The sequence below is a fragment of the Sarcophilus harrisii genome, chromosome 1 (genome assembly GCF_902635505.1).
Source record: "Sarcophilus harrisii chromosome 1, mSarHar1.11, whole genome shotgun sequence".
In the NCBI taxonomy this organism is placed as follows: domain Eukaryota; kingdom Metazoa; phylum Chordata; class Mammalia; order Dasyuromorphia; family Dasyuridae; genus Sarcophilus; species Sarcophilus harrisii.
The window spans coordinates 673,754,700-673,781,561 of record NC_045426.1 but is presented as its reverse complement, the minus strand read 5'-3'; the positions used below and the strand labels follow the sequence as shown (position 1 = coordinate 673,781,561).

General features: G+C 42.3%; 2 protein-coding genes across 5 annotated transcripts in view; one reads left to right on the top strand and one right to left on the bottom strand.

Annotated features, from left to right (window-relative positions):
* Positions 1 to 524: 524 nt before the first annotated feature.
* On the bottom strand, positions 525 to 15,973 carry PXMP2 (peroxisomal membrane protein 2). 2 transcript variants are annotated; one of them, XR_004232649.1, is made up of 6 exons: positions 15,641 to 15,973; positions 10,554 to 10,670; positions 5,705 to 5,867; positions 3,693 to 3,812; positions 2,978 to 3,122; positions 841 to 925 (listed from the first exon to the last, which is right to left on the bottom strand). XR_004232649.1 is itself a non-coding variant. In XM_003760905.4 (5 exons), the coding sequence occupies exons 1-5, from the start codon at positions 15,955 to 15,957 to the stop codon at positions 857 to 859; spliced, it is 786 nt and encodes a 261-aa protein (XP_003760953.2). In that variant the 5' UTR covers positions 15,958 to 15,973; the 3' UTR covers positions 525 to 856. The 2 variants fall into 2 exon arrangements, 1 of the variants encoding a protein (XP_003760953.2); XM_003760905.4 differs by lacking the exon at positions 2,978 to 3,122 and having other exon boundaries at positions 525 to 925.
* A 46-nt stretch (positions 15,974 to 16,019) lies between these two features.
* POLE (DNA polymerase epsilon, catalytic subunit) overlaps positions 16,020 to 26,862 on the top strand; it is a 62,427-nt gene continuing 51,584 nt past the window's right edge. For 2 of the 3 annotated variants that reach the window (XR_004232439.1, XM_031955515.1), the window contains exons 1-9: positions 16,020 to 16,191; positions 21,622 to 21,766; positions 22,511 to 22,591; positions 24,238 to 24,282; positions 24,438 to 24,530; positions 24,810 to 24,964; positions 25,904 to 26,045; positions 26,186 to 26,266; positions 26,754 to 26,861. Coding sequence is in view for 2 of the 3 variants with exons in the window: in XM_031955515.1 (XP_031811375.1) it covers positions 16,130 to 16,191; positions 21,622 to 21,766; positions 22,511 to 22,591; positions 24,238 to 24,282; positions 24,438 to 24,530; positions 24,810 to 24,964; positions 25,904 to 26,045; positions 26,186 to 26,266; positions 26,754 to 26,861 (912 nt within the window). In the remaining variant the exon portion in view is untranslated. The remainder of the gene's footprint in view (positions 16,192 to 21,621; positions 21,767 to 22,510; positions 22,592 to 24,237; positions 24,283 to 24,437; positions 24,531 to 24,809; positions 24,965 to 25,903; positions 26,046 to 26,185; positions 26,267 to 26,753; position 26,862) is intronic. The other variant, XM_003760915.4, reaches the window with a different exon arrangement.

The following is a 26,862-nucleotide window of genomic DNA, read 5'->3' as shown; positions in this document are numbered from 1 at the left end:
TTTCTTGGCAGAGATGCTAGAGAAGTTTGTCCTTCTTCAGCTTATTTTAATAGACAAAGAAACTGAGATAATAGGGTTAAGTGACTTGCCCAGGGTCACACAGCTGGTAAGTGTCTGAGGCCAGATTAAAACTCGGACAAGTCTAATTGACTCCATGCCCAGCACCCTATCCACTGAATCATCTAGATGCCCTTTGAATCCTTAGCTTCCTCCAAAGTTTAATTCAAACACCACCTGCTATAGGAGGCCTTTTTTGATCACCCTAAAAATAATTTTTTTACGTTTTGCATCAATTTGCCAATGTGGTATTTCTTCCAACAAAATGTAAGTTGCTTGAAAGAAGGGGCTGCTTCCTTTGGTCTTGGTCTTCTTAGAGCCCAGCACAATGCCTGGTCTATAATAGGCCCTTAATGAATTCATGATGAATGAATGGGTGAATCAAGGGACTTACTTTTGGACCTAGTCCCTTGAGGCCGCTGCCATGTGGCCAAAATGATTGGTTCAAGAAATAAAAACGCCACTAATGAAGTGATATTAGAATTTATTTTAGTTTAGATTTATCCCAAATTTACTCCTGAACACTGATGATTCTTAGAATGCTAAAATTTCCATTTAAAGAATAGCGCCCATTCAAAAAGACCCACTGCCTATCTTGGGCACAAGGTTCCATGTCAACCGATTTTGATTGTCACACCCATATTTCTGGATCATGTGGAATCATATATAGTCATTAATACTTCAGTGAAGCCTTGGAAGGCAATTCGACAGTAAACCCTGTCAGGATGAGCCACGGCCTGTCCCCAGGCCCTCCAGGCCAAGGTTCTATCAGAAACTTGCTGTGTTTTCCAGGCCATCTTCACTTCCCAAGAGAAGCCAAGTAGGTATACCAGAAGAGAGCCACTATATTGGCAAACAGCACTCGAAACTGGCAAAGGAAGAGCAGGCAGAGTCAGGGTGAGGGAGGTGGAGGGGAGAGGAGAATGTTCTTACATGAGGCTATCTGCTCTTCCTCACTTCTGCCGGTGGCTAGCCCTTCAGTCAGGGCTGTACCAAGAAGCGGCTTAATGCTTTAAATGTCCAAGCTCTAGTGCCAACCACCACAGCACATTCTAATCACCAGACAGCAGCTTACACTGACTGCCACACCAGAACCCAAACGGACCTCCATGCTGTAGCCAGGGCCCAACACCTTGCTATCACCCGCTCAGATCACAGCCAATGCTGGCCCCAACTACAGGTCATCGTGATGGCTGTGTGCTGTACTGACCATCTGGCCACCACCTTTCTAGCAACTGTTGCACAGCTAGCCATCATGTGGTTAACAGCCCACGCTAGCCAACGATCAAGTCGATTGAATAAATCAGGTGGCTAGGAGGGTGCCACAGTACACAGAGTGCTGGACCTGGAAGCTGAAAGACCTGCTTCAAATCTTGCCTCAGATACTTATTTGTTTTCTCTGCATAAGTCAATCTTGTCTCAGATACTTAATTGTTCTCTCTGCATAAGTCATTTATATTTTGCTTGCCTCTCTTTCCTCATCTGTAAAATGGAGATAATAATAGCACTTACCTCCCAGGATTGTTCTATCAAATGAGATAATACTCGTAGCAAATCCTTAAAGTTATATATAAATGCTATCCCTCCTCCTCCTCATTATTATTGCTATGTACTATACTGACCTCTCTGTCATAATCCAATATTGAAAACCAAACCAGAGTCCACAATAACTACAGCCCGACACAAACAGACCAACTTGATCTGATCCCCATGCTGGAGCTCATTCCCATCACCCCTCTATATTAAGACCCAAAGTCCATGTGGACCACAACTCCATGACCCAAAGAGCCTACTATGCTGTGACCCATTCTGATTAGCACACCATAATCCCTCTTACTTTTATACCAAGACAGAATGTGATCATTATACCCTAGCCAATTTGACTCACTGTGTTTGAGCAAATATCCTGATTTTTAAAAAATAAGTTGGAGAGAGGAGAAGCATAGAATTTGTAAACTATAGACTGGTGGGTTTGATTTCAATTCTTGGTTAAACTCTAGAATGTATTATTAAAGAGATGGTTAGTGAAGATACAGAAAGTGAAACAGTGACTATAAAAACCCCTATGGCTTCCTCAGGAATAAGTGGTCATAGCGGACTAAGTTTATTTCCCTTACTTTTCCTATTATAAATCAGAGGAATGCTCTGAGAATCAGAACATAAATACAGATTTCAGCAAAGCATTTATCAAAATATAACATCTCTGTTATCTCTGCAAACAAGATAAAGCAATGTAGATGCTATAAAAAATGAGTTGGGAGGATTTGGAACCAGATGAATAACTAGATCCAAACGGTGATAATAACTCACTTTGGGAGGAAGTCTCCAGAGAAGTGCCTTAGAGGTTTGTTTTTGGCCCTGGGTTTCTAAAACTATCTTTCTGCCAACAACTTAGAGCTCTGTTTACTGACAGACGAAGTGAGGCTAGAAGACGTAGCTAACATGCTGGATTATATAGCTGGGATACAAAAAAGATCTCAAGAGGTTAAAATGATAAACCCAATCTAACAAACTGAAATTTTAAAAGGTTGCAAAGATCTATCTCTGGTACCAGATGATCAATTTCCTAAGTATAGGATGGGACAATGTTATTGGACAGCAAGCTCAATTTTAGTGAATAATAATACATGGCAATCAAAAAGGCTAATGTTGTTCTGAGCCTTCTTAAGACAAGATATAATATTCAGAATTTGGGAGACTGTACAGATCATATCTCTAGTTGTGTGTTCAGTTCAGGGAACATTTTAGAGAGAATGTTGTAAAGCTGCATAATATCCAGATGAAGTGGCTTATGATGTAAATGATCAAGAACGTTGGGAGCCACATCATATGAGTGTTGGTTAAAGGAGCTTGGGAGGTCTACCCCAGAGAAAAGACCTGGAATAGGGTAGAGGGGATGGAACAGAATAATTGTCCTTACTTTTGCTTGATCCCAGAGAAAATCAGAAGTAGGAGCAAAGGGCAGAAGAGAGGCTACTTCTATCCCTCTAGCCTGGAAAGTCTTCCCACCTCACCTTCATCTCTTAGCATCTTTAGCTTTCTTCAAGATTTAGGCTTAGAGCTTCCTAAAAATAGAATGGGTCACTTTGAGAAGCAGGTTGATCTTGTTTATGGGGTGTGGCCCAGGGGATTCCTTTTTAGATAAGGGCAGGGGTATATAACCTTTGAACTCTCCCAACTCTGAGATTCTGAGAATGCATCAACAATACCAAAGGACTGAAGTCAAGTACTTTTGACTGTGGAAGGTCCCTGAAAAGATCCCAAGCTAGAATAGAGAGAAAGTGGACTCTGAGAGTGAACAACGAAAGCAAAGATATCCCTTAAAAGCATATGTTTCCTTATTTTTTTTATTTTGCTGAGGCAAATAGGGTTAAGTGACTTGCTCATGTTCACACAGCTAAGAAGTGTTAAGTGTCTGAGACCAGATTTGAACTCGGGTCCTCCTGAATTCAGCGCTGGTGCTCTATCCACTGTGCCACCTAACTGCCCCAGTTTCTTTATTTTCAGATAGATTCAAATCATCATGATGAAGATAATAGGGATTGTAATAATCATCTTATTAGAAATCTCTCTGGAATAATGAGTGAGAAAGTGAAATTGAACTATGGCCATACAACTCCAGAATAATTTCTTACCTGCAGAGGGATATAGTTAATGTTAATAAACTGAATTGGAGTCCATACTTTCCAGTTCATTTGTAGAGCAGGCCAGTAACCTGTTTTCACCTTTGCAAAGAAGGCTGCCATGTCTTTTCCCTAGAAAATGAGGAAAAGTGTTGATGTTGAAATGACACACCTATGGCCATCAGATACTACTTACCACCACACTGGTCCTCTGCGATCTCAAGCCTTCCACATTTTTGGCCATTGTGGATTTGGAGACAGACCCTTCTGGGTTTGTTCACTTACCTGGGATCAGTGATCAAATGCTCAAAATATACACACATCCCCCAAGTTCTTTCATTCTCCTTGATCCTCTATTGTGGGTATTCAAGCACCAAGAAAGATTTGCTTGGGAATAAGAACTGGAGCACTGTTTTCCCCCAAAGCTAGACTGAACAGAAGAGGCCTCCTGAGGCTAGTGCTGCTAGTGTGAAGGTCAAAGGCCACACATCTTAAGTAGTCAACATTCAACAAGCATTTATGAGGTGATAACTATGTGTGTTGGCACTGTGCTGAGTGTTGGAAACGAGAAGAAAAAAACAAGACTGCCCTCAAAGAGCTTACTTTCTACTTTACAGATAAATGAGCCCAGATAATTTGAGGAGCACCAACAACTCAGTTCTTTCTTCTGCAAAATGAGGCAATTGGTCTAGATGATCATTGAAGGCTGTTCAGGCCCCAAATCTATGCTTAATTAGGAGGATCAGGAAAGGCTTTCTATGGAAGGTGACCCCAAAACTAAGTCAGGAGGATGTACATTTCAGGCATGGTGGACATGATACCTAAATTTATTCTCCAGGGGACAGTGTATATATCCAGAAATGCACCTCAGACTGGATATATTGCAGGGTAATTTATATGCAGGATAGGAGATATAGAGAGTGAATATGGGATTAGGTTTTGTGGGCTATAGGGACTCAATCCACATATGTAGGTTTTTATTTTCTTGCTAAATCTTTTGTTAGCATCCCTTTTTCCTCCATGGAACATTACCCAATTGACTATTCCTACAGCTCCTGTGGCATTCTACTTTATATTGCTCTTATCCATTAGCATTGCATATCTCCCCCACATCTCAGATGAATGTAAGCTCCCAGAGGGCAGGAATTAATCAATAAATAAGCATTTACTATGTATATCTACTGTGTTTCAGGCTCTATACTAAGAGCTGGGGAGACAAAGAAAAATGTAAAAAAAATCCCTGCTCTTGGAGAATATAGAGTTTATAATCTAATGGGGGAGACGGAATATTCCTATATAGGGATATGGCTTGGACTTGTGATGTCAGTGATATAGGCAACTCCTTTATTTATTTATTTTCTTTTGCTGAGGCAACTGGGGTTAAGTGATTTGCCCAGGTTCACACAGCTAGAAAGTATTAAGTGTCTGAGGCTGGATTTGAACTTCAATCCCTCTAACTTCAGGGTCAGCACTCTATCCACTGCTTCATCTAGCTGCCCTGGCAACTCCTTTATGAGGAAAGGCCTACTTTGAAAGGGATTTTCTTTTCTCTTTTAAGTTTTTACAAGTGAGCCATTTACTTTGAACCTTCTTTTCTTAGAGAGTTGCTCAGAGTCAGGGATTCCAAGAGGCAGAAGTAAAGAGTGAATGTATTCCAGTTGGGGAGGGACAAAAGCACGGAGCCAGAGAGGAAGTATTCTGTATAAGAGCAATTCGGCCAGGATGCTTGGATGTGGAGGTTGTGGAAGGGAGTATATTAAAAGCAGATTAGGATAGGGTTGTGAAGATCTTTAAATAATAAACAGAGACTATATTTGATCCTTGAGGTAACAGGGAGCCATTGTAGTTTAGCGAGTAAAAGAGCGACATGACACTGTGTTCTCATTTCTGCATCTCTGAACCACTGCCTTGAGCAAAAGGCCTTGATTATAATTTACACTTCACATATACATATTAAGTTGAATTGAATTAACACTGTCTTCTGGAAATTGGTAAGTGAAAATGATCATATGGCAGAGACCAACCTCAAGAAGGTTCATGCAGAAGAAGAAGAAGAACAGGAAGGCTGGGCCAAAAACAAGCCGGTCCACTAGGAGCCTCTTGACTCCTGAAAAGGAGACAGCAGCAGGGATCCAGTGGTCCAGGTACAGGTAGAAGAAGTGACTGAGAGGCCCTGAGAAGAAGAAGCTGGCCCACACCCCCACAACATGGTTAGTTGTGACTTCTGTCCATGGTGCTGACCGGACTCAGCCTGCACCAGGATGGCTCAAACCCTTCTTGCCTATAGGACAGTGAGAGACTCACTAGCCACTAGCCACTTTGGCCAGCAACCATGAGCTATTCTTTTGTCTCCTACAGTTGGACACCCAATTCTCTATAACCAGGTACTCTGGGCAGGGGTTCTTAACTTGGGGTTGGTGAACCTTAAAAATTAATAGTTAGGTAACTCTTTAAATATAATTAGTTTTCTTTGCTATCCTTTGTATTTTATATTGTGAACTTAACATTATTCAGAGAAGGGGTCTACAGTCTTCACCAGATCTGCCAAAGGGGCTTGGGATAAACACAATAAGGTTAACACTGAAGAGGTCCTGAGATCCTTTCTGTGGGTCCAAGAGGTCAAAACTATTTTGATTTCTAATGTATTAAATATGAATAACTATAAACAAAAGCTCCTTGGAGATCCCCAACATTTTTAAGCATGTAAAGGGATTAGAACTATTCATATGGAGCAACTAGAACAGAGGCTAGCTGGGCTTGAGTTGGGCCATCTCTGTGGAGGCTTGTTTGGGCACTAAATGCTGAAGGCACCTGGAAGTTGCCTCAGGTGCCTGTAATGCTTGGCTTGTTGAAAACCTGAGTTTAAATTTTGCTTCTGACACTCACTAGATACATGACTATGAGTAAATTGCTTCAACTCTCTCAATTTCTGATTTCTCATCTGTGAAATGAGAAGAATAATGCCTGAAGTACCTACCTCACAGGGTCGTGGAGAGACTCAAATCCTGACTGTCACTTCCTTCCTGTTACTTCCAAGCCATTTAACCTCCCTTTGACTCAGTCTCTTCACCTGTAGAATGAGGGAGAGGTGGACTAGATGATCTCTGACATCCCTTCTAGCTCCAAGTCTAGGATTCCATACAATTATGTGCACATAAATATGTCTTGTAAATCTTAAACACTATAAATGATAGCTATAAATATATAGCTATTGAGCTATATGGCTCAATGAGACTGATGGTTCAATAGTCAGTGTTGGACTCTTGACTCTTACTAATTCTCTGTGTAACCCTGGGCAGGTCACTTAGCCTCAAAGTGCCTCACTTTCCTCCTGTGTAAAATTAAAAATTGAATTTTGATGCAGGTCATCTTGTCTGCATGCCCCTAAAGAGGGACACCTGGAAACGGGGAATGATTTGCAAGAACATACATTGTTTTTCTTGCGGGAAATTTTAAAAAATCATAACTACATGAATTCTTAGGACCCCAAAGACTTGTTTTGGATACAAATGTTACCAGTTTTGAACTTGGGTACTGCTCTGTAGCAATCCAGCACAAGGGACTCAGGCATAGGCTTCTTTAGGTTGAGCCCCATCCTCCACAAAGGGATGGGGAGAGACTTCAGGCTTCAGACACCAACAATCTTACTTCTCCCAGAGCTTCTGGGAACAGTTCCTTCAGATTCCAGTGCTTCTCCTGCCTGGAGCCACCAGCTCCTGCAAAGGCAGCCCAGCTGAGAAATGCCTCTGACGTGTCCTCCCTCTGCTAGTTCTCTGCCTTTGACTTAATTCGATGCCCTATAATTCTGATCCAACTCTCTGAGTTCTATTTCCTAGACTGAAGCTGCTACTTCTGCCACTTCCACTTCCACTCCCTTCTTCCCCCTCCTTTTACCATCACTACTAGTGCTATCAGCACCACAACTACTATCGTACTACTATTACTACCATCACCACTACTACCACTCCTACAATTACTACTACTACCACCACCACCACCACCTCTACCACTACATTTACTACTACCACCACTGCTATCATTACTACCACAATTACCACTAACACCACTAGGAGTACTACAACCACCACTATTATTATTGCTACAACCACTACTGTCACCACGATCAACACTACTAACACTATCACCTCCACCACTAGTATATTCCTACCAGCACCACTACCACTACTACTACTACCCACCACCACTACTACTATTACTTTTACCACCACCACTACTAATACTACTACTACAACCACCACCAATCACTATCACCACCACTACCACTAACTACTACTACTAGAACTACTAACACTACTACCATCACTACTACTAATACTACTATCACCTTTACTACTAATACTAGTAACACCACTACCACTACTACTACTAAAACTACTATTACTACTACCACTAAAACTACTACTGCCACTATTATCACTACTATTACTATAACCACTACAACCACCACTACTACTAAATATAACCACTACCACCACCACTACTAATACTACCACCACCATTACCACCAGTACTAGTACTATTACCAACCACTACCACTACTCCCTTCTATTATTACTAATACCATACTACTACTATCACAGACTACTACTAGTACTACCACCACAAATACTACCACAACTACTGGTAGTATTACACTATTATTACTACAACCACCACTACTACACTATTATTACTACAACCCCTACCATTACCACTACCACCACCATCTCTATTAATACTAGTACCACCACCACCATTACACTACAATGACTACAACCACAACTATCCCACAACCACTATTACTAGTACTATCACCACCACCACTACTAGTAATACTACCACCACCACTACCACTATGACTATCACTACTATCACCACCATCACCACTAATTACTAATACTAACACTATTACTACTACTATTATTACTACTAGCACCACTACCATGAGAACGACTACCACTACCACCACTGCTGCTACTTCCACTATTACCACCACCACTACTATGACTACAACCACTATACCACCACTACTAGTACTACTACCAGCACCAACACTACTACTACTAGCACTACTACTATCACCATCATCACCATACTAGTAGTACTACCACTACCACTACTACCATTACTACTACTATTACTACATTACCACTCTCCCAATACTACTACTAATTCCAGCACCACCACTATTCCTTCTACAACAACCACCACCACCACCATTACTACCACTATTAGTAGTACTACTATTACCACCACCATTATCACTATTACTACTATTGCTATTACTAGTACAACTAACATCCTCACTACTACTACTTACTACTACTACTACCACCATCACCAACAGTACAACTACTATTACAACCACTCAATCACTACTATTACTATCACCAGTACCAGTACTATAACTACTACTATCACCACCACTACTATTAGTAATACTACCTTTACCACTACCAGTACAACTACTACTACCACCACTACTAGTAGTAGTACTGCTACCACCACTATGACCACCATCATTACTACTGCTACTACTTGTGCTGCTGCTATTATTACTACTGTTACTACTATTTGGTCTAGACTTGGGATTTCAGGGAGTTCCTGGAGAAGCAGCTCCCTTCTTCTACTTATGATCTTAGAGAATTGCACAGGATAGACACTAAGAGGTCAAGGGCCCAAGGTAAAACAACCTTTAGGCATCTTAGGCAAGACTTGAAGCCAAGTCTTCTGACCCCAAGTGTGGCTCTTACTAACTGCTATTCTTGTTGCTGTCTTTATACAAACCCTGTGGGATTTCAGATGAGCAGAGCAGGTGTTCCTGTTCCTTTCCAGAGAAATAGCAACGCTACCAAATTATAACTTATGTCTAAGGAGTCTTAAAGTTTGCAGAGTACTTTCCTTACAATTTCTCACGGAGTGGGGAATGACAGTGTAACTATTCTCATTTTTATAGAAGAGAGTACTGATATTGGGAATATGAACTGTCTAGATTAGGAGCACATAGCTATTAAGGCTCTGAAGCAAGTTTTGAATTTGGAGTTTCCTACTCTGAGTTATAACTTTATCCTATCTATCTATTTCACCTCTTAAATTATATATCCTGGGCACCTCTCTGTATTAATTACATGTTTTGTTTCTTTCCAAATTTAAGAATTTCGATGACTATGAAGTCTGGAGTCCTGCCTCTAACATATGCTGGTTGTGTAACTGGTCAAAGTCCTTTCTCTCTCAGTCCCCTGTCAGGTGATTTGCCAATCTGAAGGTTGGTGGCTTGGAGTCAGGAAGATCTGAATTCAAATCTCACTTGTCTCACTTGCTAGCTATGTGATCCTGGGCAAGTCATTTAATCTCTGTCATTGTAAATGAAAATATGTAAAATGAAAGAGTTGATTAAATGACCTCTCAGGTCCCTTTCTGCACTAAATCTATGAATTTATGATTATGGTACTTCAAGGTTGACATACAATCGCAGATTTCATTCTTCTTGACAAAACAAATAAATGAGCCCTGAAACAAAACAAAGATAACAACAATAGGCTCTATGTGAAGACAGAAGTAGGAATAAATGCTATATAGCTGTGGCATTTTCCAGTTTTCTTTTGTGCCTCTTTTTTGGAAGGTTGGAACTTAAAAGAACCATTAATGGCTAATTGTCTAATCTGGAGCTGATTCCTTCTGTTAACCCAATCTATGCTGATATGTAAGGGTCTTTTCTTTTTTTTTTCTTTTATTTTTTACAAGGCATTTGGGGTTAAGTGACTTGTCCAGGGTCACACAGCTAGTAAGTGTTAAGTGTCTGAGGCTGGAATTGAACTCAGTTCCTCTTAGCTGCCTCCTTCTTAAGTGTCTTAATATCAGACCCTTACTCACCCAAAAATAGCATATCTGAGAGGCCCTCTGAGGTCCAGATTTTGAAACCATCTTCCCTTTTTCCGGACTCTCTCAATGATCTGGGACAGGAAGTTCCCAAATGCTGACAGAATCCCACTGTAGGCAGAGGACATGTAGTTAGAAGGATGTTTGTCTTTATGGATGGGGGAGGAGAAGGGAAATAATATGTATTTAAGTAGCTAAAGGGCTGGATCATAAAAAGATGAATGGGATTTGTTCTGCTTGACTCCAATGGAGAACGAAGACCAATGGGTGAAAATGGGAGAGAGGAGGAAGGTGGCAAACATAAGCTTGAGATGAGAAAAAAAAATCTTTCCAACCATTTTTCCAGCTACATCCTAAAGTGGCAAGGGTTGCCTGCCATTGGAGGTCTTCAAGCAAAGACCTCCCTAGTTCCTTCAACCAATCTTATAATTTTGAGTCTCTTTCCTATCTTGACCATCCATACTGGTATGCTCCAGCTCATCAATGTCCTTTCTAAAATATGACACCCATACTGGTCCAGACCAAGGTTTGAACGAGGGAAAGGACAATTCAATAGATTAAATATTTCAAAATTGGAAAACTCCTAAGAGTTTCTGCATCTTCTCTCTAGCACAAGTTGAGACCAAAGTTTTTAACTTTCTCTCCTTAGCTCTGTCTCTCCACGCCATTCTTTGTCTGGATTGCACTAAATGTAGGAGATCACTTATCGGAAAAGCCCTCCAAGGACCAGGAAAAGAGATGAGGATAGGTTTCAAATTTAACTACCCTGGGAATGAAGTTTCCTTTCCTCATCATAACTGGGGGTCTGAGAGATAGGGCAAATCTAAATATAAGCCAGAATGCAATAGGCAGAATCTCTAAGAGAAAAGATGGAATAAACCAAGTGGAGTTTCCCGCTTTTCTGTTCCCACTCCCCCCTTCTCCTAAAATATCAGCAAAAAGGTAGACCAGAATGCTTGTCTGGCAACTGGAACAATCCAATATGCATTTATTAAAGGGCCTCCATGTACAAAGCATTGTGTTCAACACTAACACTAGGGTTAGACAATTTCCCTGCCCTGGAGGGGAAGGAAAGTGAAACAATGTGTTCACAGATTAATACAAAATATATACAAAGCAAATCCTGTGCAATGAGGGAAGGGGAGTGAAGGAATACTATCATCTGAGGGGATACCTGAAAGCCTTGGGCAGGAAAGAGCATTAGATCTAAGTAAGCCTTGAAAAGACAAAAGTGAGGAGAAATATAAGGCATGGGGGCAATCTGTACTGAGATATATAAACAAGAAATGGAATGTCCTATAACAGAGAATGTAAGTAGGATGGAAGTTTTAGGTGGAAGTTAGAATCAGTGAAGAGTAGCAGTGGGAAATAAGCCTGAAAAAGGAGGTTAAAGTGAAGGATTTTAAGTCCCATACTGATGAATTTATATTTTATTCCAAGGCATAGAGAACCATGGAAGCTTCTTGACAAAAAGGAGAATTATCTTTCTTTCTTCTTCCTCGACTTTCCCTCTCCCCCCTCCCCCCCCCCCCTTTATGAACAGGCCTCATGTAGGGAACCTCTCAGAAAAGTCCTCCTAGTAAGCACCTGTTTTCCAGCTTGGTTTAGGAGAGCTGCCTGACCAGAGAGGAGTTAAATGACTTATTTGCCCAGGATCATACAGGTAGTAAGTATATACCCGTTCTGCTTATTCTGTGGCCACGCTACCAGCCTATCCAATATGCCAGGCTGCCTCACAAGTCAGATGTGTACTGTAAAAATATAATCTGGGCAGCTGTATATTGGACAGACTGAATAGGAGAAAGGCTGGAGCCAGGGAGGCAAAGGGAGGGAGGCTATTGCAACAGTCCAGAAGGAAGCTGATGGACAATGCGGTGTCAGTGGAAGAAGATGACAGATGCAAGATATATTTTGGAGACAAGTAACAAGACAAGAGATGGATTGGCTCCTGCCTTGAAGTTGATTGTTAATTGAGCACTGGAGCTCTGTTTGGAAATCAGAGCCTTGCCTCATGGCTGCAGAGTGAAGGCAGTGATCATAGACATGCTTTGCAAAAATGCTGCCTCTATAGTTTATGGGAAAAGAAGAAAAGCACCTCCTCCCTGAAATCCCAACAAACAGAAAGGCCCTGCTGAACAGCTGTGGGAGCCACGGAATGAAGAGGGCAGGGGGCTTGAGAGGCAAGAGGAAACCAGTAGGGACACGCAGCTGTGCTCCACCCGGTCCCCAGTATTTCAGCTTCCCCTACCTTCAAAATCAAAGGGGGGGAGGAGGAGGAAGGGGGAAAAGCTTTCAGACTCCTCCCCCAGCATCTCAATCTGTCCTTAAATCAAGGGTAACTGCAGCTACAAGTCTAGGGGACGATGCCCTATTTACGGCAACCCCCAAACAAACCCAGAAGCCCCCTGTGTGCCACCGTTTACAGGCCAGGCCCCTCCAGCTGCTTCCCTGTGAGTCCGGGAGGGGAGAGGCGGGGTTCCAGGGAGGTCGGCTGTGGGGAGGGGAACCAGGGCGGAGCCTTGCTCTGACGCTCCGCCTACGACAGAAGGGGTTTCCTGGTCACTGGGAGGTAACCAGAGAAACAGAAGCGCGTGCCCCTGATTAATTGCGATCTTATAGAAAAAGGTTTCCCAAACTCTTACGGCAGCACTCTCCCGCCCCCCTACCCATTCCCTTTCCCCTTCCCCCTCCCCCTCCCCCAACCTTGGCCCCACCCCTACCCCCTTGGTGCCTAGCCCCTCTCGCAGTCCCCAGCAAACCGTTGATCAGCACCTTTCTGCTCTGGTCTCAGATCCTGGCTCCGCGTCCCTGTCCCTTTCCCCCCGGTTTGCTACGCTTCCTCACCACGGCACCCGTTTCCCCCTCTCCAACTCCCAGATCCTACATTCCTGATCCCTTCTCCGATTTCTCTGATCCTTTCGCCTCTCCAATCCCGCTTTTCCTAGGTCCCACTCCGATTCCCTCTTCCACCCTTCCTCCCCTGATCCCATTTCCTCTATCCTCTCTTCCACCCCCGTTCCCCCAACCCCCTCCTCCATTCCTCTTCCCCCAGTCTCCTCCTCCATCTCCGCTCCCATGGTCCCTTCCTCCATCCCCATCCTCTGGATCTCTCTCTCCTGATTCTCCCCTCCAGTCCAATTCTTTGGAACCCATTACCCCGTTCCCTCCCCCCGTCCTCACTCTTCCGATCGCCTTCTCTCAGACCCCTCCTTCCTCTCCTATACTTCTGTCTCCTCTTCCATCTCCTCTTTCCCAGTCTCCCCCTCTGCCTCTCTTCTCTCGAGCCCTCTCCTCCAGTCCACCCCTCTTTCCCCCAAACTCGGATGCTTCTACTCCAGTCTCCTCCATCACCTCCTCCACTTACTGTACCACCAGACCGATTTCCGCCCTACTCGCCCTCTCCCCTCTCCCCGGCTCACTGCCCCATTCCTTCTCCCCAGGACGCCTACTCTATCCCCTTTTCCATCACAATTCCCGAGATCCCGCCGCCGCAGCGTCCTCTACCTCCGCAGCCCCCTCCGCTCTCCCCAGAACAACCCACTCCCCCATCGTTCTCTCCCATTCCACTCTTCCGTCTCAGCTCCTCCGATCCCTCTCTCCTTCCCCCGTACATCCCGGCTCCCCCCTCCCGTTCCCATGGTTCCTTCCTCCTTTCCCCCTTTCACAGTCCCCTCCCCCATGCCCGCTCCCTCCCTCAACCCAACCTCCCCTCTCCCTCTCTTCTGATCCCCCCCTCCATCCCTACTGCCCTATTCCCCTCCCCAGATCTCCCCCATTCCAGCTCTCCCAATCCCCTCCCTTCTCCCCCCTCCCCTACTCCACTCCCCCAGCACAATTTTCCTCTTCAGATATCGTCATCGAACACCAAGACCTCTGTCCTCTCCCTGACTCCCCTCCCTCTTCCTCGCTTCTCCAGACCCAGAATCCCCCTCCCTCAGTTGCCAGTTCCTCTGCCCCATGCCCGTCCACTCTTTCTTCTCCCCCAGCCCCACTAGCCCGGTCCCCTCCCCCATCCCCGGTCTGCAGTTCCAGCCCCCCCTCCTCCCTCCTTAACTTCCTCTCCACTCCCTCCGTCTCCACCAACACCTCCAATCCCGTCTCCCACTCTCAGTCCTTTTCCACGTTCCCACGCACCTCTCTTATCCCATTCTTCTGTTCTCATTCCTCCATCGTCCTTCCCTGTTCCCCTCCATCCCCAATTTCTCGGTCCCCTCCTCCAACATCCCTAATCTCCAGGTCCCTCTCCCATGATCCTGTGGTCTCTTCGCACTGATCTCCTTTCCCATGCGTTTCTTTCGGCACTGACCCTCGGCTCCCCTTCCCCGATCTTTCTCCTGATTAACTGTCCCATCCCTTTACCTTGCCTCACTGTCACCTGAATTCCGATCCCCCCCACATGCTGCCCTTCTGATCCCTCTTCCAGATTTTTGGTCGTCCTCCCCAAATCCTTCACACCTTATCCTTCCCCTTAGATAGTTCTCCCTGATCCTTTTCTCTCTTTGCTCTCCCTTGATCTTTTCCCAAGATCATTCACTCCCGATCTTTTCACCTTGGTTACTCTCCTCTGATCTCTCCAAGATTTCCCCTGATTTTTTTTCTCCAGATCACTCACTCCTGATCTTTTTTCCAAGATCAGTTTCTCCTAATGTTTCCCCAAATCATTCTTTCTCGATCTTTTCCTTAGATCACTTTCTCCTAATCCTTTCCCGTAGATCATTCTGGATCTCCCTTTCCCCCAAAATCTCTCTCCTGTGGTTTGGAACCCTTTCTTTCCCTAGATTGCGTTTCCTAGATCCTTTCCTCCAATGGTTCTTCCCCAATCCCCCCTCCCTCCCCAGTGGCTCCTCCCAGATCGCTTTCCTTTGATCTTCCTCCTTAAGTAGCTCTTCCCAGATCTATTTCCCGGATTCCCCGAGCTCCTCTCAGTGACGCCTCCCGAATCCTCCTCCTCCTCCTCTGATTCCTTTCCCCGAGTATCTCTCCCTGGATCCCTTCCCTCTGATCTTCCTCCCCAACATGGTTCTCCCCAGATCCCCCCTTCCCGGCTCTCCCCCGACCCCTTTCGCTCCGACTGTGCGGACCTGGTGGCCGCCTTGGTGAGCACCGGGTAGAGGCGCAACAGCAGCAAATACTGCTTCAGCGCCCGCTGGGGGAGCGACCTGGCCCCGGCCCGCAGCGTGGACACCTCCGGAGCCATCGGCAGAAGGCCAGCCCAATGCGGGCCCCGACGAGACCTCGGCTCTAGGGCAAAGGCAGGGGACGGCCTTCCATTTCTAGCCCTCGGGAGCGGCGCCGGGCGACGCCCGCGGGGACTTCGGGCAGCTGCGCGCACGAAGCCCGGACTTTTTCCTGGTTCCCTAAGCCTTTCCCTCCTCTCCCGGGCGGCCGACGCAGCCATTGGAGCACCGTGGGGCGTGGCGCAGCTTGCCTCCTGATTGGACGCTTTTCCAGAGGGTTAGGGGGACGGGCCATGTTCTCGCGAGAGTTGGGCGGAACGCGCGAAATTTCTCCCGGGAACTAAGAAGGCCCGGCGGAGAACGGCGGCCAGAGAGTGTGGAGGCAGAGGCGAGATGGTGTCCCGGGAGCGCGGGTGGAGGCGCGCCGAGCCCGGGGAGGAGGTCGAGAACAGTCGGTGAGAGCTGCTGTCCCGCCAGCCCCTGAGCCCCCGCTGTCCCAGAGCCTCTCCCTGCCCGCCTCTCCAGGCCCCGGACCCTCCCTGCTAGTCTTACCCGGATCCGGGGTCCCAGCGCTTCTCTGGGCGGCTCCCCTCATCTCCGGGGTGGGCAGACTTCCGCGCGCGCCGGGACCCCGAATCGGGAGCGCCCCGGGTCTCCGCCTGTGCGCCCCCGGGCCCGGCGGCTGCCCTTCCCCCTCACCGCCGCCCTTCCTGCCCTCCCTTCTCTCTCCCTCGGCTTATTTCCCCGTTTCCTTGCTCCCGGGATGCTGCGGGGCCCCGCCCTCTTGTGGCCTTCCTGTCCCGCTCCACCCCTGGTGAGCGTTCTCCGCGCCAGGGATGCTCCTGTCCAGTAGTGACCTGGCCGGCGTCTTCCCCCGCTCGCCAGACGGTTCCGCGGGGGTCTTCCTGAGCTCCGTAGGGCAGAGCCCCTTGTGATCCTGGAATTGTCCGCCCTCTTCTATACCTTTCAGCTTCACCGCCCACGCGGAGTTACCTTTGGATGCCTTGCCCGACCCTTTTCTACCCCTGCTTCATTTGCCATCTGAATAATCAATTCCAAATTAACTTTGGGAAAAATCAGGAAACCTGGAGCCTGGGTCCACTAAAAATGTGCGTTCTTTTTACTAATTAACTCACCATCCCACTCACCATAGACTGATCGTTTTATCTTCCAAACTCTTTCATGACTTTTTTCCCCTTTTCTCAGCTAAAAACCCCGCTTCTTATTTTGCTGAAAGAATTCCTTCTTTTCCTTTCCTTCTCATCCCACATGAAGGGATGTCTTCCTCTTTTATCTCCTTGTGTGAGACAGAGATGGTCCTTCTTGCCAAGGCAAGCCCCTCCACTTCCATTCTTCTACTGAAAATTCCCTATTTTATCAGCTTCACTCTGTCACTTAGTTGCCAGTCTCTTCTTCCATTAGCTGCTGCCACAAACATGTATATGTCTCTGTGCTCACTGGAATCATCTGGCCTGTTAAATAGTATTCCAGGCTTCTCCATCTTTTTGTAGCCAAACTCTTTGAGAAGATGTGGTCGATATCTACTTTCTTTCCTTTTGCTCTCTTCTTAACTCTGTATATTCTGGCTTCTGATTTCAGCACTCAACCAAAATCTTTTAATTGCCAAATCGGTAAGACTTCTGAATCCTTGTTCTTGCCCTCCCTCTTGCCATCATAGCTTTGATGATGTCATTTAAATGCTTCTTGTTCACAATTTTTGCTCTTGGAAGTTTTTGTGAAACTATTCTCTTTTGATCCCCTTCCCTATCTGCTCATTCCAACTCCCCTTAGGCTCTGACCTGGGCCCTCTTCTTCCTCTATACCAGGGGTGTAAAAAATCTTTGGCCAGTGAGCCATATAAGGCCCATGAAATAATTTGGTAATTCATCCATAGGCAGTGATGAGCTGAAGGCTAGGTACAGTAACCTCCCACTGGGCTTGGGTTCTATAAATTGATAATTTCGTATGGCTCAAGAATGATGCTACATATGTTGTATTTAACATATACTTTAACATATTTAACATGTATGGGTCAACCTGCCACCTGGGAGGGAGGGGGTGGGGGGAAGGAGGAGAAAAGTTGAAATGGAAGGTTTTACAAGGGTCAATGCTGAAAAATTACCCATGCATATATTTTACAAATAAAAAGATATATCTATATCTATATATCTATATCTATACACACATATATATAAACAAATATTTATTATTATAATATTTGATTATATATCATATATATTACATACACACATATAAATATATAAATTATATATCAAATATAATAAATGTAATTATTTATAATATATATTATAATATAATGTAATAATAATATAATGTTATTATAATAATATATATATGTGTATATAATGTTGTTAAAAATAACCAGATGACCCTTGAGAGAAAAAAGATTCTCTTCTCTTGCTCTAATATTTTTGCATTTGGTAATTTCAGTTCCCATAGATTCAGTTATCATCTCTCTACTGATGATTCTCAAATCTTATCTCACCCTAACCTTTTTGCTGACCATCTTCAGCTGCCTTTTGGAAATCTCTTGAACTCAATACATCTAAAACCTAACTTGTTACTTTTCCTCTCAAACCCTTCTCTCTTCCTAATTTCTTTATTACTGTTAAAATTACCATCATTTTCTTAGGGACTTAGGCAAACAACCTTGTATCATTCTCAACATATTCCCTCATATCACCCTTACAACTCCACCCTGCCCTGACTTTAGTCCAATCTTTTGCCAAAGGCTAGTCAGTTTTACCTGTTTAACATCTCTCTTCTTTAATACTGTAGCCACCCTGATGGAGGCTCTCATCATTTCAGGCCTGAATTGTTGTACTAGTCTGCAAGTTGATGTGTCTGCCACTGATCTCCCCCCTATTTTGTTTTCTCTTAATGGTAGTAAGAATAATCATACTAATATTTATAGAGTGCCTACTGACAGGCAGTGTACTAAGCACTTTACAAATATTACCTCATTTGGTCCTCAGAACAACCCTGTGAAAGGTAGGTGATATTACTATCCCATTTAGCAGGTGAGAAAATTGAGGCAAATAGAGGTTAACTGTTTCAGGATTACAAAACTAGTAAATATCTAGAGTTGAACTCAATTCTTCTGACTCCAGGCCCAGCACTCTATCTACTGCTTTGATTAGAGCTATTTAGCTTCAATTAACTGTCCAAGTATCTTCCTAAAGCATAAGACTTTGCACTCACAGAATACTTTCCCTTTGTCTCTCTGCCTCCTGGCTCCCTTGCTTTCTTCCAGTCCCAGCTAAAATCCTTCCTAAAAGGAGCCTTTTTTGAGAGCTTGGCCCAGAGCCTGGCCCATAGTAGATGCTTTATGAATGTTTATTGACTATCTTCTCTTCTTAGATACCTTCTCCTCTCTGGGCTTTTGTGATACTTGTCTGATCAAATCTTCTCAATCTTCTTTGCTGGCTTATCCACTTTATGCCCCCCTACTGGATGTCCCACACATTTCTATTCCAGGCCCTCTTTTTTCTTGTATATTCTTTCTCTTGGTAACCTCAAGTTACCTGATGGTAACCTCATCGGTTCTCATAAATTTAACTATCACTTTTATGTAAATAACTTCCAGATCTCTTTATCTAGTCCTGACTCTCCTTTAGATCCTTTAGATCTCCTTTAGAATATTTACCTTCTTAAATTATTAATGTAGGGGTCATGTAAAAATTTCTCAAATGAAAAGGGGTCATAATTGAAAAAGTTTAAGAAGCCTTGGATGGTCATAAGTGAAAAAGTTTAAGGAGCCCTGGATTAGATCACCAGTTGACTTTTAGACATTTCAAATTCTAAATGTTTTGGTCACAACCCAAACTCAATTCATTATCAGCTTATCTCAAATAGAACTCATTTTTTCCCCTCCTAGACCTTTTCCTCTTTCAAACTTAGCTGTTGCTGTCAAAGATACTATTATTCTTCCAGTATTTCAGGTTTGTGATCTTGGTATCCTGGCTTTATCCTCATTCTTTCTCATCTCATAGGTTCAATCAATTGCCAAATCTTGAACTTTCTACTGTTACTACCATACTCTTTCTCTCTACCCAAACATCTACCACTTGGGTTCCCTTATCCTTCTTCACTTAAATCATTATAGTATTTTCCTTGTCTTGAGTCTCTCATTACCTGTTCTTCTTATATACTGCTGCTAAATTCATTTTTTTTGATTGAATATTTGACATGTGATTACCCTACTCAGCCATTTCTAGGGGCTTTTCCTGAATTCTTTTCCCTTATATCCCTCCTAATCTAAAAGTAATGTTTTATTTAAAATAATCAACTGCAGAAATTTAGGGTGGGAGAGGCAAAGCTAGATAGCCATTGATGTAGCCTCTTCTTTTTTTATTGATGAAAACAGCACCATTCCTCCATTCATCAAGTTTCATTCCTTCCAGATCATCCTTGACTCCTTATTTTCATTCAAAAATCCAGGGCTCCTTAAACTTTTTCACTTATGACCATCCAAGGCTTCATATATATACTTATATAACTAAACAGTGGCTGTCTCCATAAAATCTCTTAAATGAGGTCCTCTTCTCTCTACTCATAGCCTAGATTAGCTCAGAGTAGGCTATTATTTTTTTCCTTAATATTGAATAGATTCTAAATTGATCACCTTGCTTAAATCTCCCCATTCTAATCTATCTTCCATGCAACTTCCAAAGTGGTTTTCTGGTTTTCCTTTTCAACTGTTTACTGAGTACATGCCAGTGGCTCCCTGTTGCCTATAGGATCAAATATAAACTTGTTTGGCATTTAAAACTCATTACATTATTGGTCCCTCTCTCTTTCTTGTCTTATTTATCTTATTGTCTCAGCCTTCTTTACATGACACACCATCTCCTTATGCCTTTGCCTGACCAATTTCCCATACCTAGGAAGAGGTAGTTTTTTACCTTTTCACCTTTGCCTCTTGGAATTTCTAATATTCCTTTAAGATTTGACTTGGGTCCCCACTTGCTTAAGCTATTCCCTTCTTGCCTATTCCCTCCCCTCCAAGGTTATCTTGTATCTCTGCTATATATGTGTTTTGTATATTCCTGAGCATATATTTTTGACGTGTTACAATGTAAGTTTCATGAGGGGAGAGATTGTTTTTCTTTTGTTTTTGTATTCTAGACTAGTGCCTGCCATGTAATTGCTGTTTAATTCAAGGCAGGCTAGATGACCATCATTAGGGATTTTGTAGAAAGGATTCCTATTGTTGTTTAGGTTGCATTGGTTTGGGTCTCAGATCCTCGCCAGCTTTTAGACTTTTTGTTCTCTCCCTCTCAGATTTCTCATAATATTTTCTCTGAAACTTTTTATTGCACTGATCTCATTTTGTCTTGCATTGTTGTTAACTTGTTTATGTGTCCTGGTTATCATACTACATTATCAATTTCTGGATATCCAGAAGTCTTTCTCTTATACTTAATAATAGTTATTAGAGGCTCTTATGACCTTTTTTATGGACTTTAAAGTAGTCTTTTAGAAACCTGTCATCCGTCTCTTACCTAATCCAAGTCATCTTACCTGCTACTATCATTTTTTTAAGGCATGGTTCTTCCATGTTAAGAGGCTATTGTAATAATCTAGGTGTAGGCAATAAACACTTGATTCAGGATGGCAATAGTGGCTTGACATTAGTCCAAAGGATTTGACGAAGGAAAAATTAATAGCAATTAATGATTGATTAGTCATGGAGGAGCAGGAAAAGGAATCAGGGGTTTCACATCAAATTTAAATGCTCTATATTATGTATTCTACAACCAAGAAATTTAATTCACATATAACAGGATTTTTGCTATGTCTGGGTCTAGTGTGTTGATGTTATCTTCAAACATAGAGGATAGATTTTCCATTCTTCTACACAGGGATGATGGCTCTTCCTCTACTTCACTCTCTGCTCTCAAGCGATTGGAGCGGAGTCAGTGGACGGACAAGATGGATGCAAGATTTGGTTTTGAAAGACTACAGGAGCCAGAAGAGAAGACTGGCTGGCTAATCAACATGCACCCGGTAAGCACCTTGGTTTTCTCTTCTCATTACATTATTTCTAGCTTAGGGACATCTACTCTATGTGCTGTTGGGAGAGGTAACATGATGTGTATTGGGAAATGGAAAGGTGTTAATCCTGGATTGAAGAGTGATCAGTCATTATCTCCTAGCAAGTGAAGGGGAAATAGTAACTCTTTATGTTTCTGGTCCTGTCTCCAGTGCTTATTAGTTATCTAACCATGAGTCTGATTTCTCTGGCACTCGGGTTTTCTGATGAAACAGTAGTAATAATAACGGTAATGTTTATTTGTGAAAATCAAATGAAATAATTTTTTTAAAGTTTATATTCAATTGTACTCAACACTTTGTGACCTTGTGAACTGTACTGCCTTTGGGGTTAAGATATTGGAGTGGTTTGTCATTTTTTTCTTCTGTGAAAAATTATGTGATTTATTAAGTGACATAGTTGGTGAGTGTCTGAGGCCAGATTTGAATTAGGTCTTCCTGACTCTAGGCCCAGAGCTTTACCCACAAAGCCACCTCATTGTTCCATAAAGTTATTGTAACCTAATGAGGCTATGTACCTGTCAGCTGTCATTGCTACTTAGTATTTCTTGCCCTGGTAACAGAAACAGGTAGTAGGTGACCCTGTTTAAAAGTAAAAAGCACTTTTGATAAAAAGGAGCTGTTAATATTCTATAGAAAGGGCTTGGATTTGTCAAGAAGACTTTGTGATCAATGTAGCCTGCTGTCTTCTCTTTTTAGACTGAGATTTTAGATGAAGATAAGCGTTTGGTCAGTGCAGTGGATTACTACTTCATCCAAGATGATGGCAGCCGATTTAAGGTAAGGGGATCTCTCTCATGAGTAATCTAAGTACTTCTTGGTGTTTTGGCAAGTTTTGCCTGAACCAAGAGGAATCTAGTTACTACCAATTTCATAAGATTTTCCCCTGAGTAAAAGAGTTAGCAGGTTCTCTATTATTAGAGGTGTTGAAGCAGAAAGTGGATGATCACTTGGCAAAGATAGCTTTTCAGTTAGAAGTTGGTCTTTGAAGTGCCTTCTGCCTCTGAAATTCTGTAATGTAGGAGTTATAGGAATCAATGCACTTCCACCTGTAGCAGAGTGAGAAAACATAATCCCCAAATCTCCTCATCCTCACCTGTCATTCTTTATGTATCCAGGTTCTGATGCAAGATCTTGGTTTAAGATCCTCCCTGGGACTCAGTTTCCTCATCTGAAAATAAGTGGATTGGAACAGATGGCTTCTGAATTTCCTTTCTGTTTTGCTTTGCTCTTTATGTTCAATATGAGCCTAGAAGAGCACTGACAAACCTTATGTTGAAAGTCATTTGAAAAGTTTAAATAATTATAATGTGATTTTAATTGGCTTTGTTATTTGAATTAGGTAACATCAACTCCAATGGCCATATACAGAGGTTAATTAAGGTTAAACCTTAATAAGTAATGGTTTGTAATTTCTTGAGAAAGTCAGTGGGTGATACTTGATCTTGAGGAGTCTGTGAGGTAGTGGAGAATTTAATTGCTGTTTGCATATAGATTGAGATTTAATAACCATCTGTGAAGCAATTCTCCCTGACAAGGTTGAAGCAAAAGAGTGAGAAGACAGAGGGAAAAAAACTTATTCTGTGAAAGGATTGAATTTAATCTTTATATTGCAAATAAACAAGAAGATTTTTAAGAGACTTGCCTACAATCTTGGCTTCTTAATAGTAGGACTGTGTTCCAGAAGTGCAGAGAAGTAAAGAGTAAATAACAGTGATGGGTAGGATGTGTGATTATAACTGTGATGTTTCTTATAACTAAAACATTATAAATAAGTATTTACCTCTTTGACCAGTAATTATATTGTTTAAAAAATTTTGTAGCAAAATGTTGATAATTTTTAAGCTTCGGAGATTAGAAACTTTGATATATAGTGGGACTTGTTTATAAAAAAAATATTTTCTCCAGTGTAATAAATAATATTTAATAACATGGACTAAGGGCTCAGAGCTAATTTTTTAAATGAGAAAGTTGTTGCAATTTTAAAAATTCATAAGGAAATGTTTAAATGTACCTTTGGATTACTTAAGAACTCAAGAGGATAAGAATAAAAGTGGTAACCAGTCCAGTAGCAGGCTGAAGAGTAACTATCTCATGTGAAGATGATTGACTTTCAAACTCTGCTACAAAAGAAAGTTTCCTAGTTGTTTGTTCTTTAACTTCTCCACCATTAAATGAGATATTTACAAAGTGCTTAATAAAATGCCTGATACATAGTAAATGCTTAATAAAAACTTACTCTATTCTTTACATTAACTTCTGATTGGGGGCCTTGTGTTATCCTCTCTGTGCTTTATTATAGTATTAAGAATAGTAGTACATCCTTTGCTGCTGCCAAGGAATGCTGAAAAGAACACCTGCCCTCCTTTCTTCCCTTTTTAAAATTCTTGCTTGGATGAGTTGTGATGACTCTTGTTCTTTTCCAGGTGGCACTGACTTATAAGCCATATTTCTACATAGCAACAAGGAAGGTAAATATGTGTATTTTGTTGAATCCTGATTTATGTGATCTGTGCATTACTTTGTAGTGGGCCTTGGAATCTGGAAAAAAAAGGTTTATAGAGTGGAAAGTCAGGAGATGCATTACGTTTTAAAGGGAAGAGCTCAATTTCTGATCTCATTGTAGGGTTGTGAGCGAGAAGTGTCATCTTTTCTCTCTAAGAAGTTTCAGGGGAAAATTGCTAAATTGGAGACTGTTCCCAAAGAAGATCTGGACTTGGTAAGTGTTTCATGTACGAGACTGGAAGAAACTTAGGAAATGAGTTAGTTTGCTGTTTTGTGGACTGGGGAACAGTGAGGGTTGGAACTGGAGAATCATCAAAGGACCTTGGCTTGATTTAATTTAAAGTGTTCTCTCAGTCAAGGTGCTCAAGAACTCCCATGTTCTTTGAGCTAGTTTCCATTTGACTTTGTTGTATTATAGTCACTCTTGGTCTCCTTCATTCATTAGTATAATCTCTTCTTGCATTTATTAACAAGATTTATTTTCATTTCATAGTCAAATCACTTGGTGGGCTTGAAGCGAAATTATATCAAACTTTCTTTCAACACTGTGGATGATCTTGTAAAAGTGAGGAAGGAGATTTCCCCAGCTGTGAAGAAGAATCGAGAGCGGGATAACACCAGTGATACCTATACAGCTATGTTGTCTAGGTAAGCTGCAAACAGAACAATTGCAATGTCCTAGACGATATCCATTCCATTTTTCTGATCCTAATGAAGTAAGTATGTGTTCTTATGGAGCAGCACTTTCAGCATGATGTCAGGCTTCATTTGGTTGAAATATCTTTAAGAAATCAGAACAAGTGCTAATATATTTCATATGTTCAGTGGACCAATAATTTTTTTTTTTTAATCTTGATTTAGGGAGTAAAGTATACCTTATGTCTTACTAAAGGAAGTGTTTGTGGATTGATTCCATTCCGAAGTTGATTTTAAGTCACAAGTATATTTTATGATTTTTATCAGTTTTAGATGTTTAGAAAATATTAATTATGAAAAACCTGATGTGTAAAAACTGAAACTAGAAGGTGCAGGAGAAAGAATAGTAAAGGAAGTAGAAGTACTACTACTACTACTACTACTACTACTACTACTACTACTACTACTACTACTACTAGAAGAAGAAACATCTCACTTTAGACAGAAGGCAAGCTAGTCTGAAATACTGAAGCCTCTTATAACTTTCACATATTCTGAAGATGGATTTTTAGAATGCTCTAATCATTGATCACTTCTTAAACCTTCTGTTTAGCATATAAAAGCATATAAAAACAGTGAGTGTGAAATCTAGTGTCAGCAGTTTCCAGTTCTTATGAAATAACAGAGGAACACATAGTAAATAGTAGTAGGGTGTAGTTGGGGGAATAGACTCCTTCTCTCCAGGAACTCAGACCTGACTCTTTATTGGCACAGTTCACATTTGTGAACTCTTATTTGTAAGTCTTAGAATTTCATATTCTTAAGGACCATCTTGATGAACTCAATTAATTTTGATTTTTGTATTCATAGTACCAACTTTTCTGTTTTCATCTCTATAAGTGTGCAACCTGGATTAGAGGAATTAATAATTATTTTTCCTTTTTTGTGGAGTGCATTGATGGGCGGTAGTGTAACTACTGATGAAGAGGGGGCCTCTAAGAAGATCGCTGACCAGTTGGACAATGTTGTTGACATGCGAGAGTATGATGTTCCTTACCACATTCGTTTGTCCATTGACCTGAAGATCCATGTGGTGAGTACCAAGCTTGAGTGGTGCTTGCTTTGGGAAGAAGACCTTGATGTCAAGGAAATGCTGAAGTGAAACTGAGTATGTGAACTGAAGTGTAGAACTTCTTATTTAACATGAGCTATCTTTTTTGGTCCTCCTTATAGGCTCATTGGTATAATGTCCGGTACCGGGGCAGTTCCCTTCCCATTGAAATCACCCGACGAGATGACCTTGTTGAACGACCTGTAAGTAATACTGATACTTTCTTAGCTGAAGTTATGACAAGCTCTTTCCATAGGACCTCATGCCCTTTACTCAGAGTAGAATTGAGTGTTGGTGGTTTGGGATGTTTGCCACAAGGGGGCAAAGGAGAGCTAATCAATCGTTCATGTACTTTTCCATCAGGAACTGACTTGAAACCATTTCATTTTACAGAAATGACTTTTAAGTATCATCATCTTTTTGACTGTAATGATTTATACCTGTGCAATTAGACAAGGGAGCCCATATTGGCCATTTCTAATACCTTTGGACTGGAATCTGGGGACAAAAATCCACCAGTGAATTGTGTTTGAGAGGACAAGGGTCAGAAGGAGCATTACGGATCTATATGCCTTGGGACCAAGAAAGAAAAGCCTTGGGCTTCCCTTCTCTCAGAAATGGAAGTGTTATTATCCTAAAGAAGGCCAGCTAGATTGCCACTGAACCTGCTGTATCTTTTGTTACTTTCAGGATCCTGTAGTTTTGGCATTTGACATTGAAACAACCAAACTGCCTCTCAAGTTCCCAGATGCAGAGACTGACCAGATTATGATGATCTCTTACATGGTAGATGGTCAGG

Excerpts from the sequence above, each read along its gene's own strand:
- PXMP2 (XM_003760905.4), bottom strand. The coding sequence starts at position 15,957 with ATGGCTGCGTCGGCCGCCCGGGAGAGGAGGGAAAGGCTTAGGGAACCA. Across the intron at positions 3,813-5,704 it reads TCTGCATGAACCTTCTTGAG|GGAAAAGACATGGCAGCCTT; the intron begins GTTGGTCTCTGC and ends CTCATTTTCTAG. Across the intron at positions 926-3,692 it reads TTAACTATATCCCTCTGCAG|TTTCGAGTGCTGTTTGCCAA; the intron begins GTAAGAAATTAT and ends TTCCTTTGCCAG.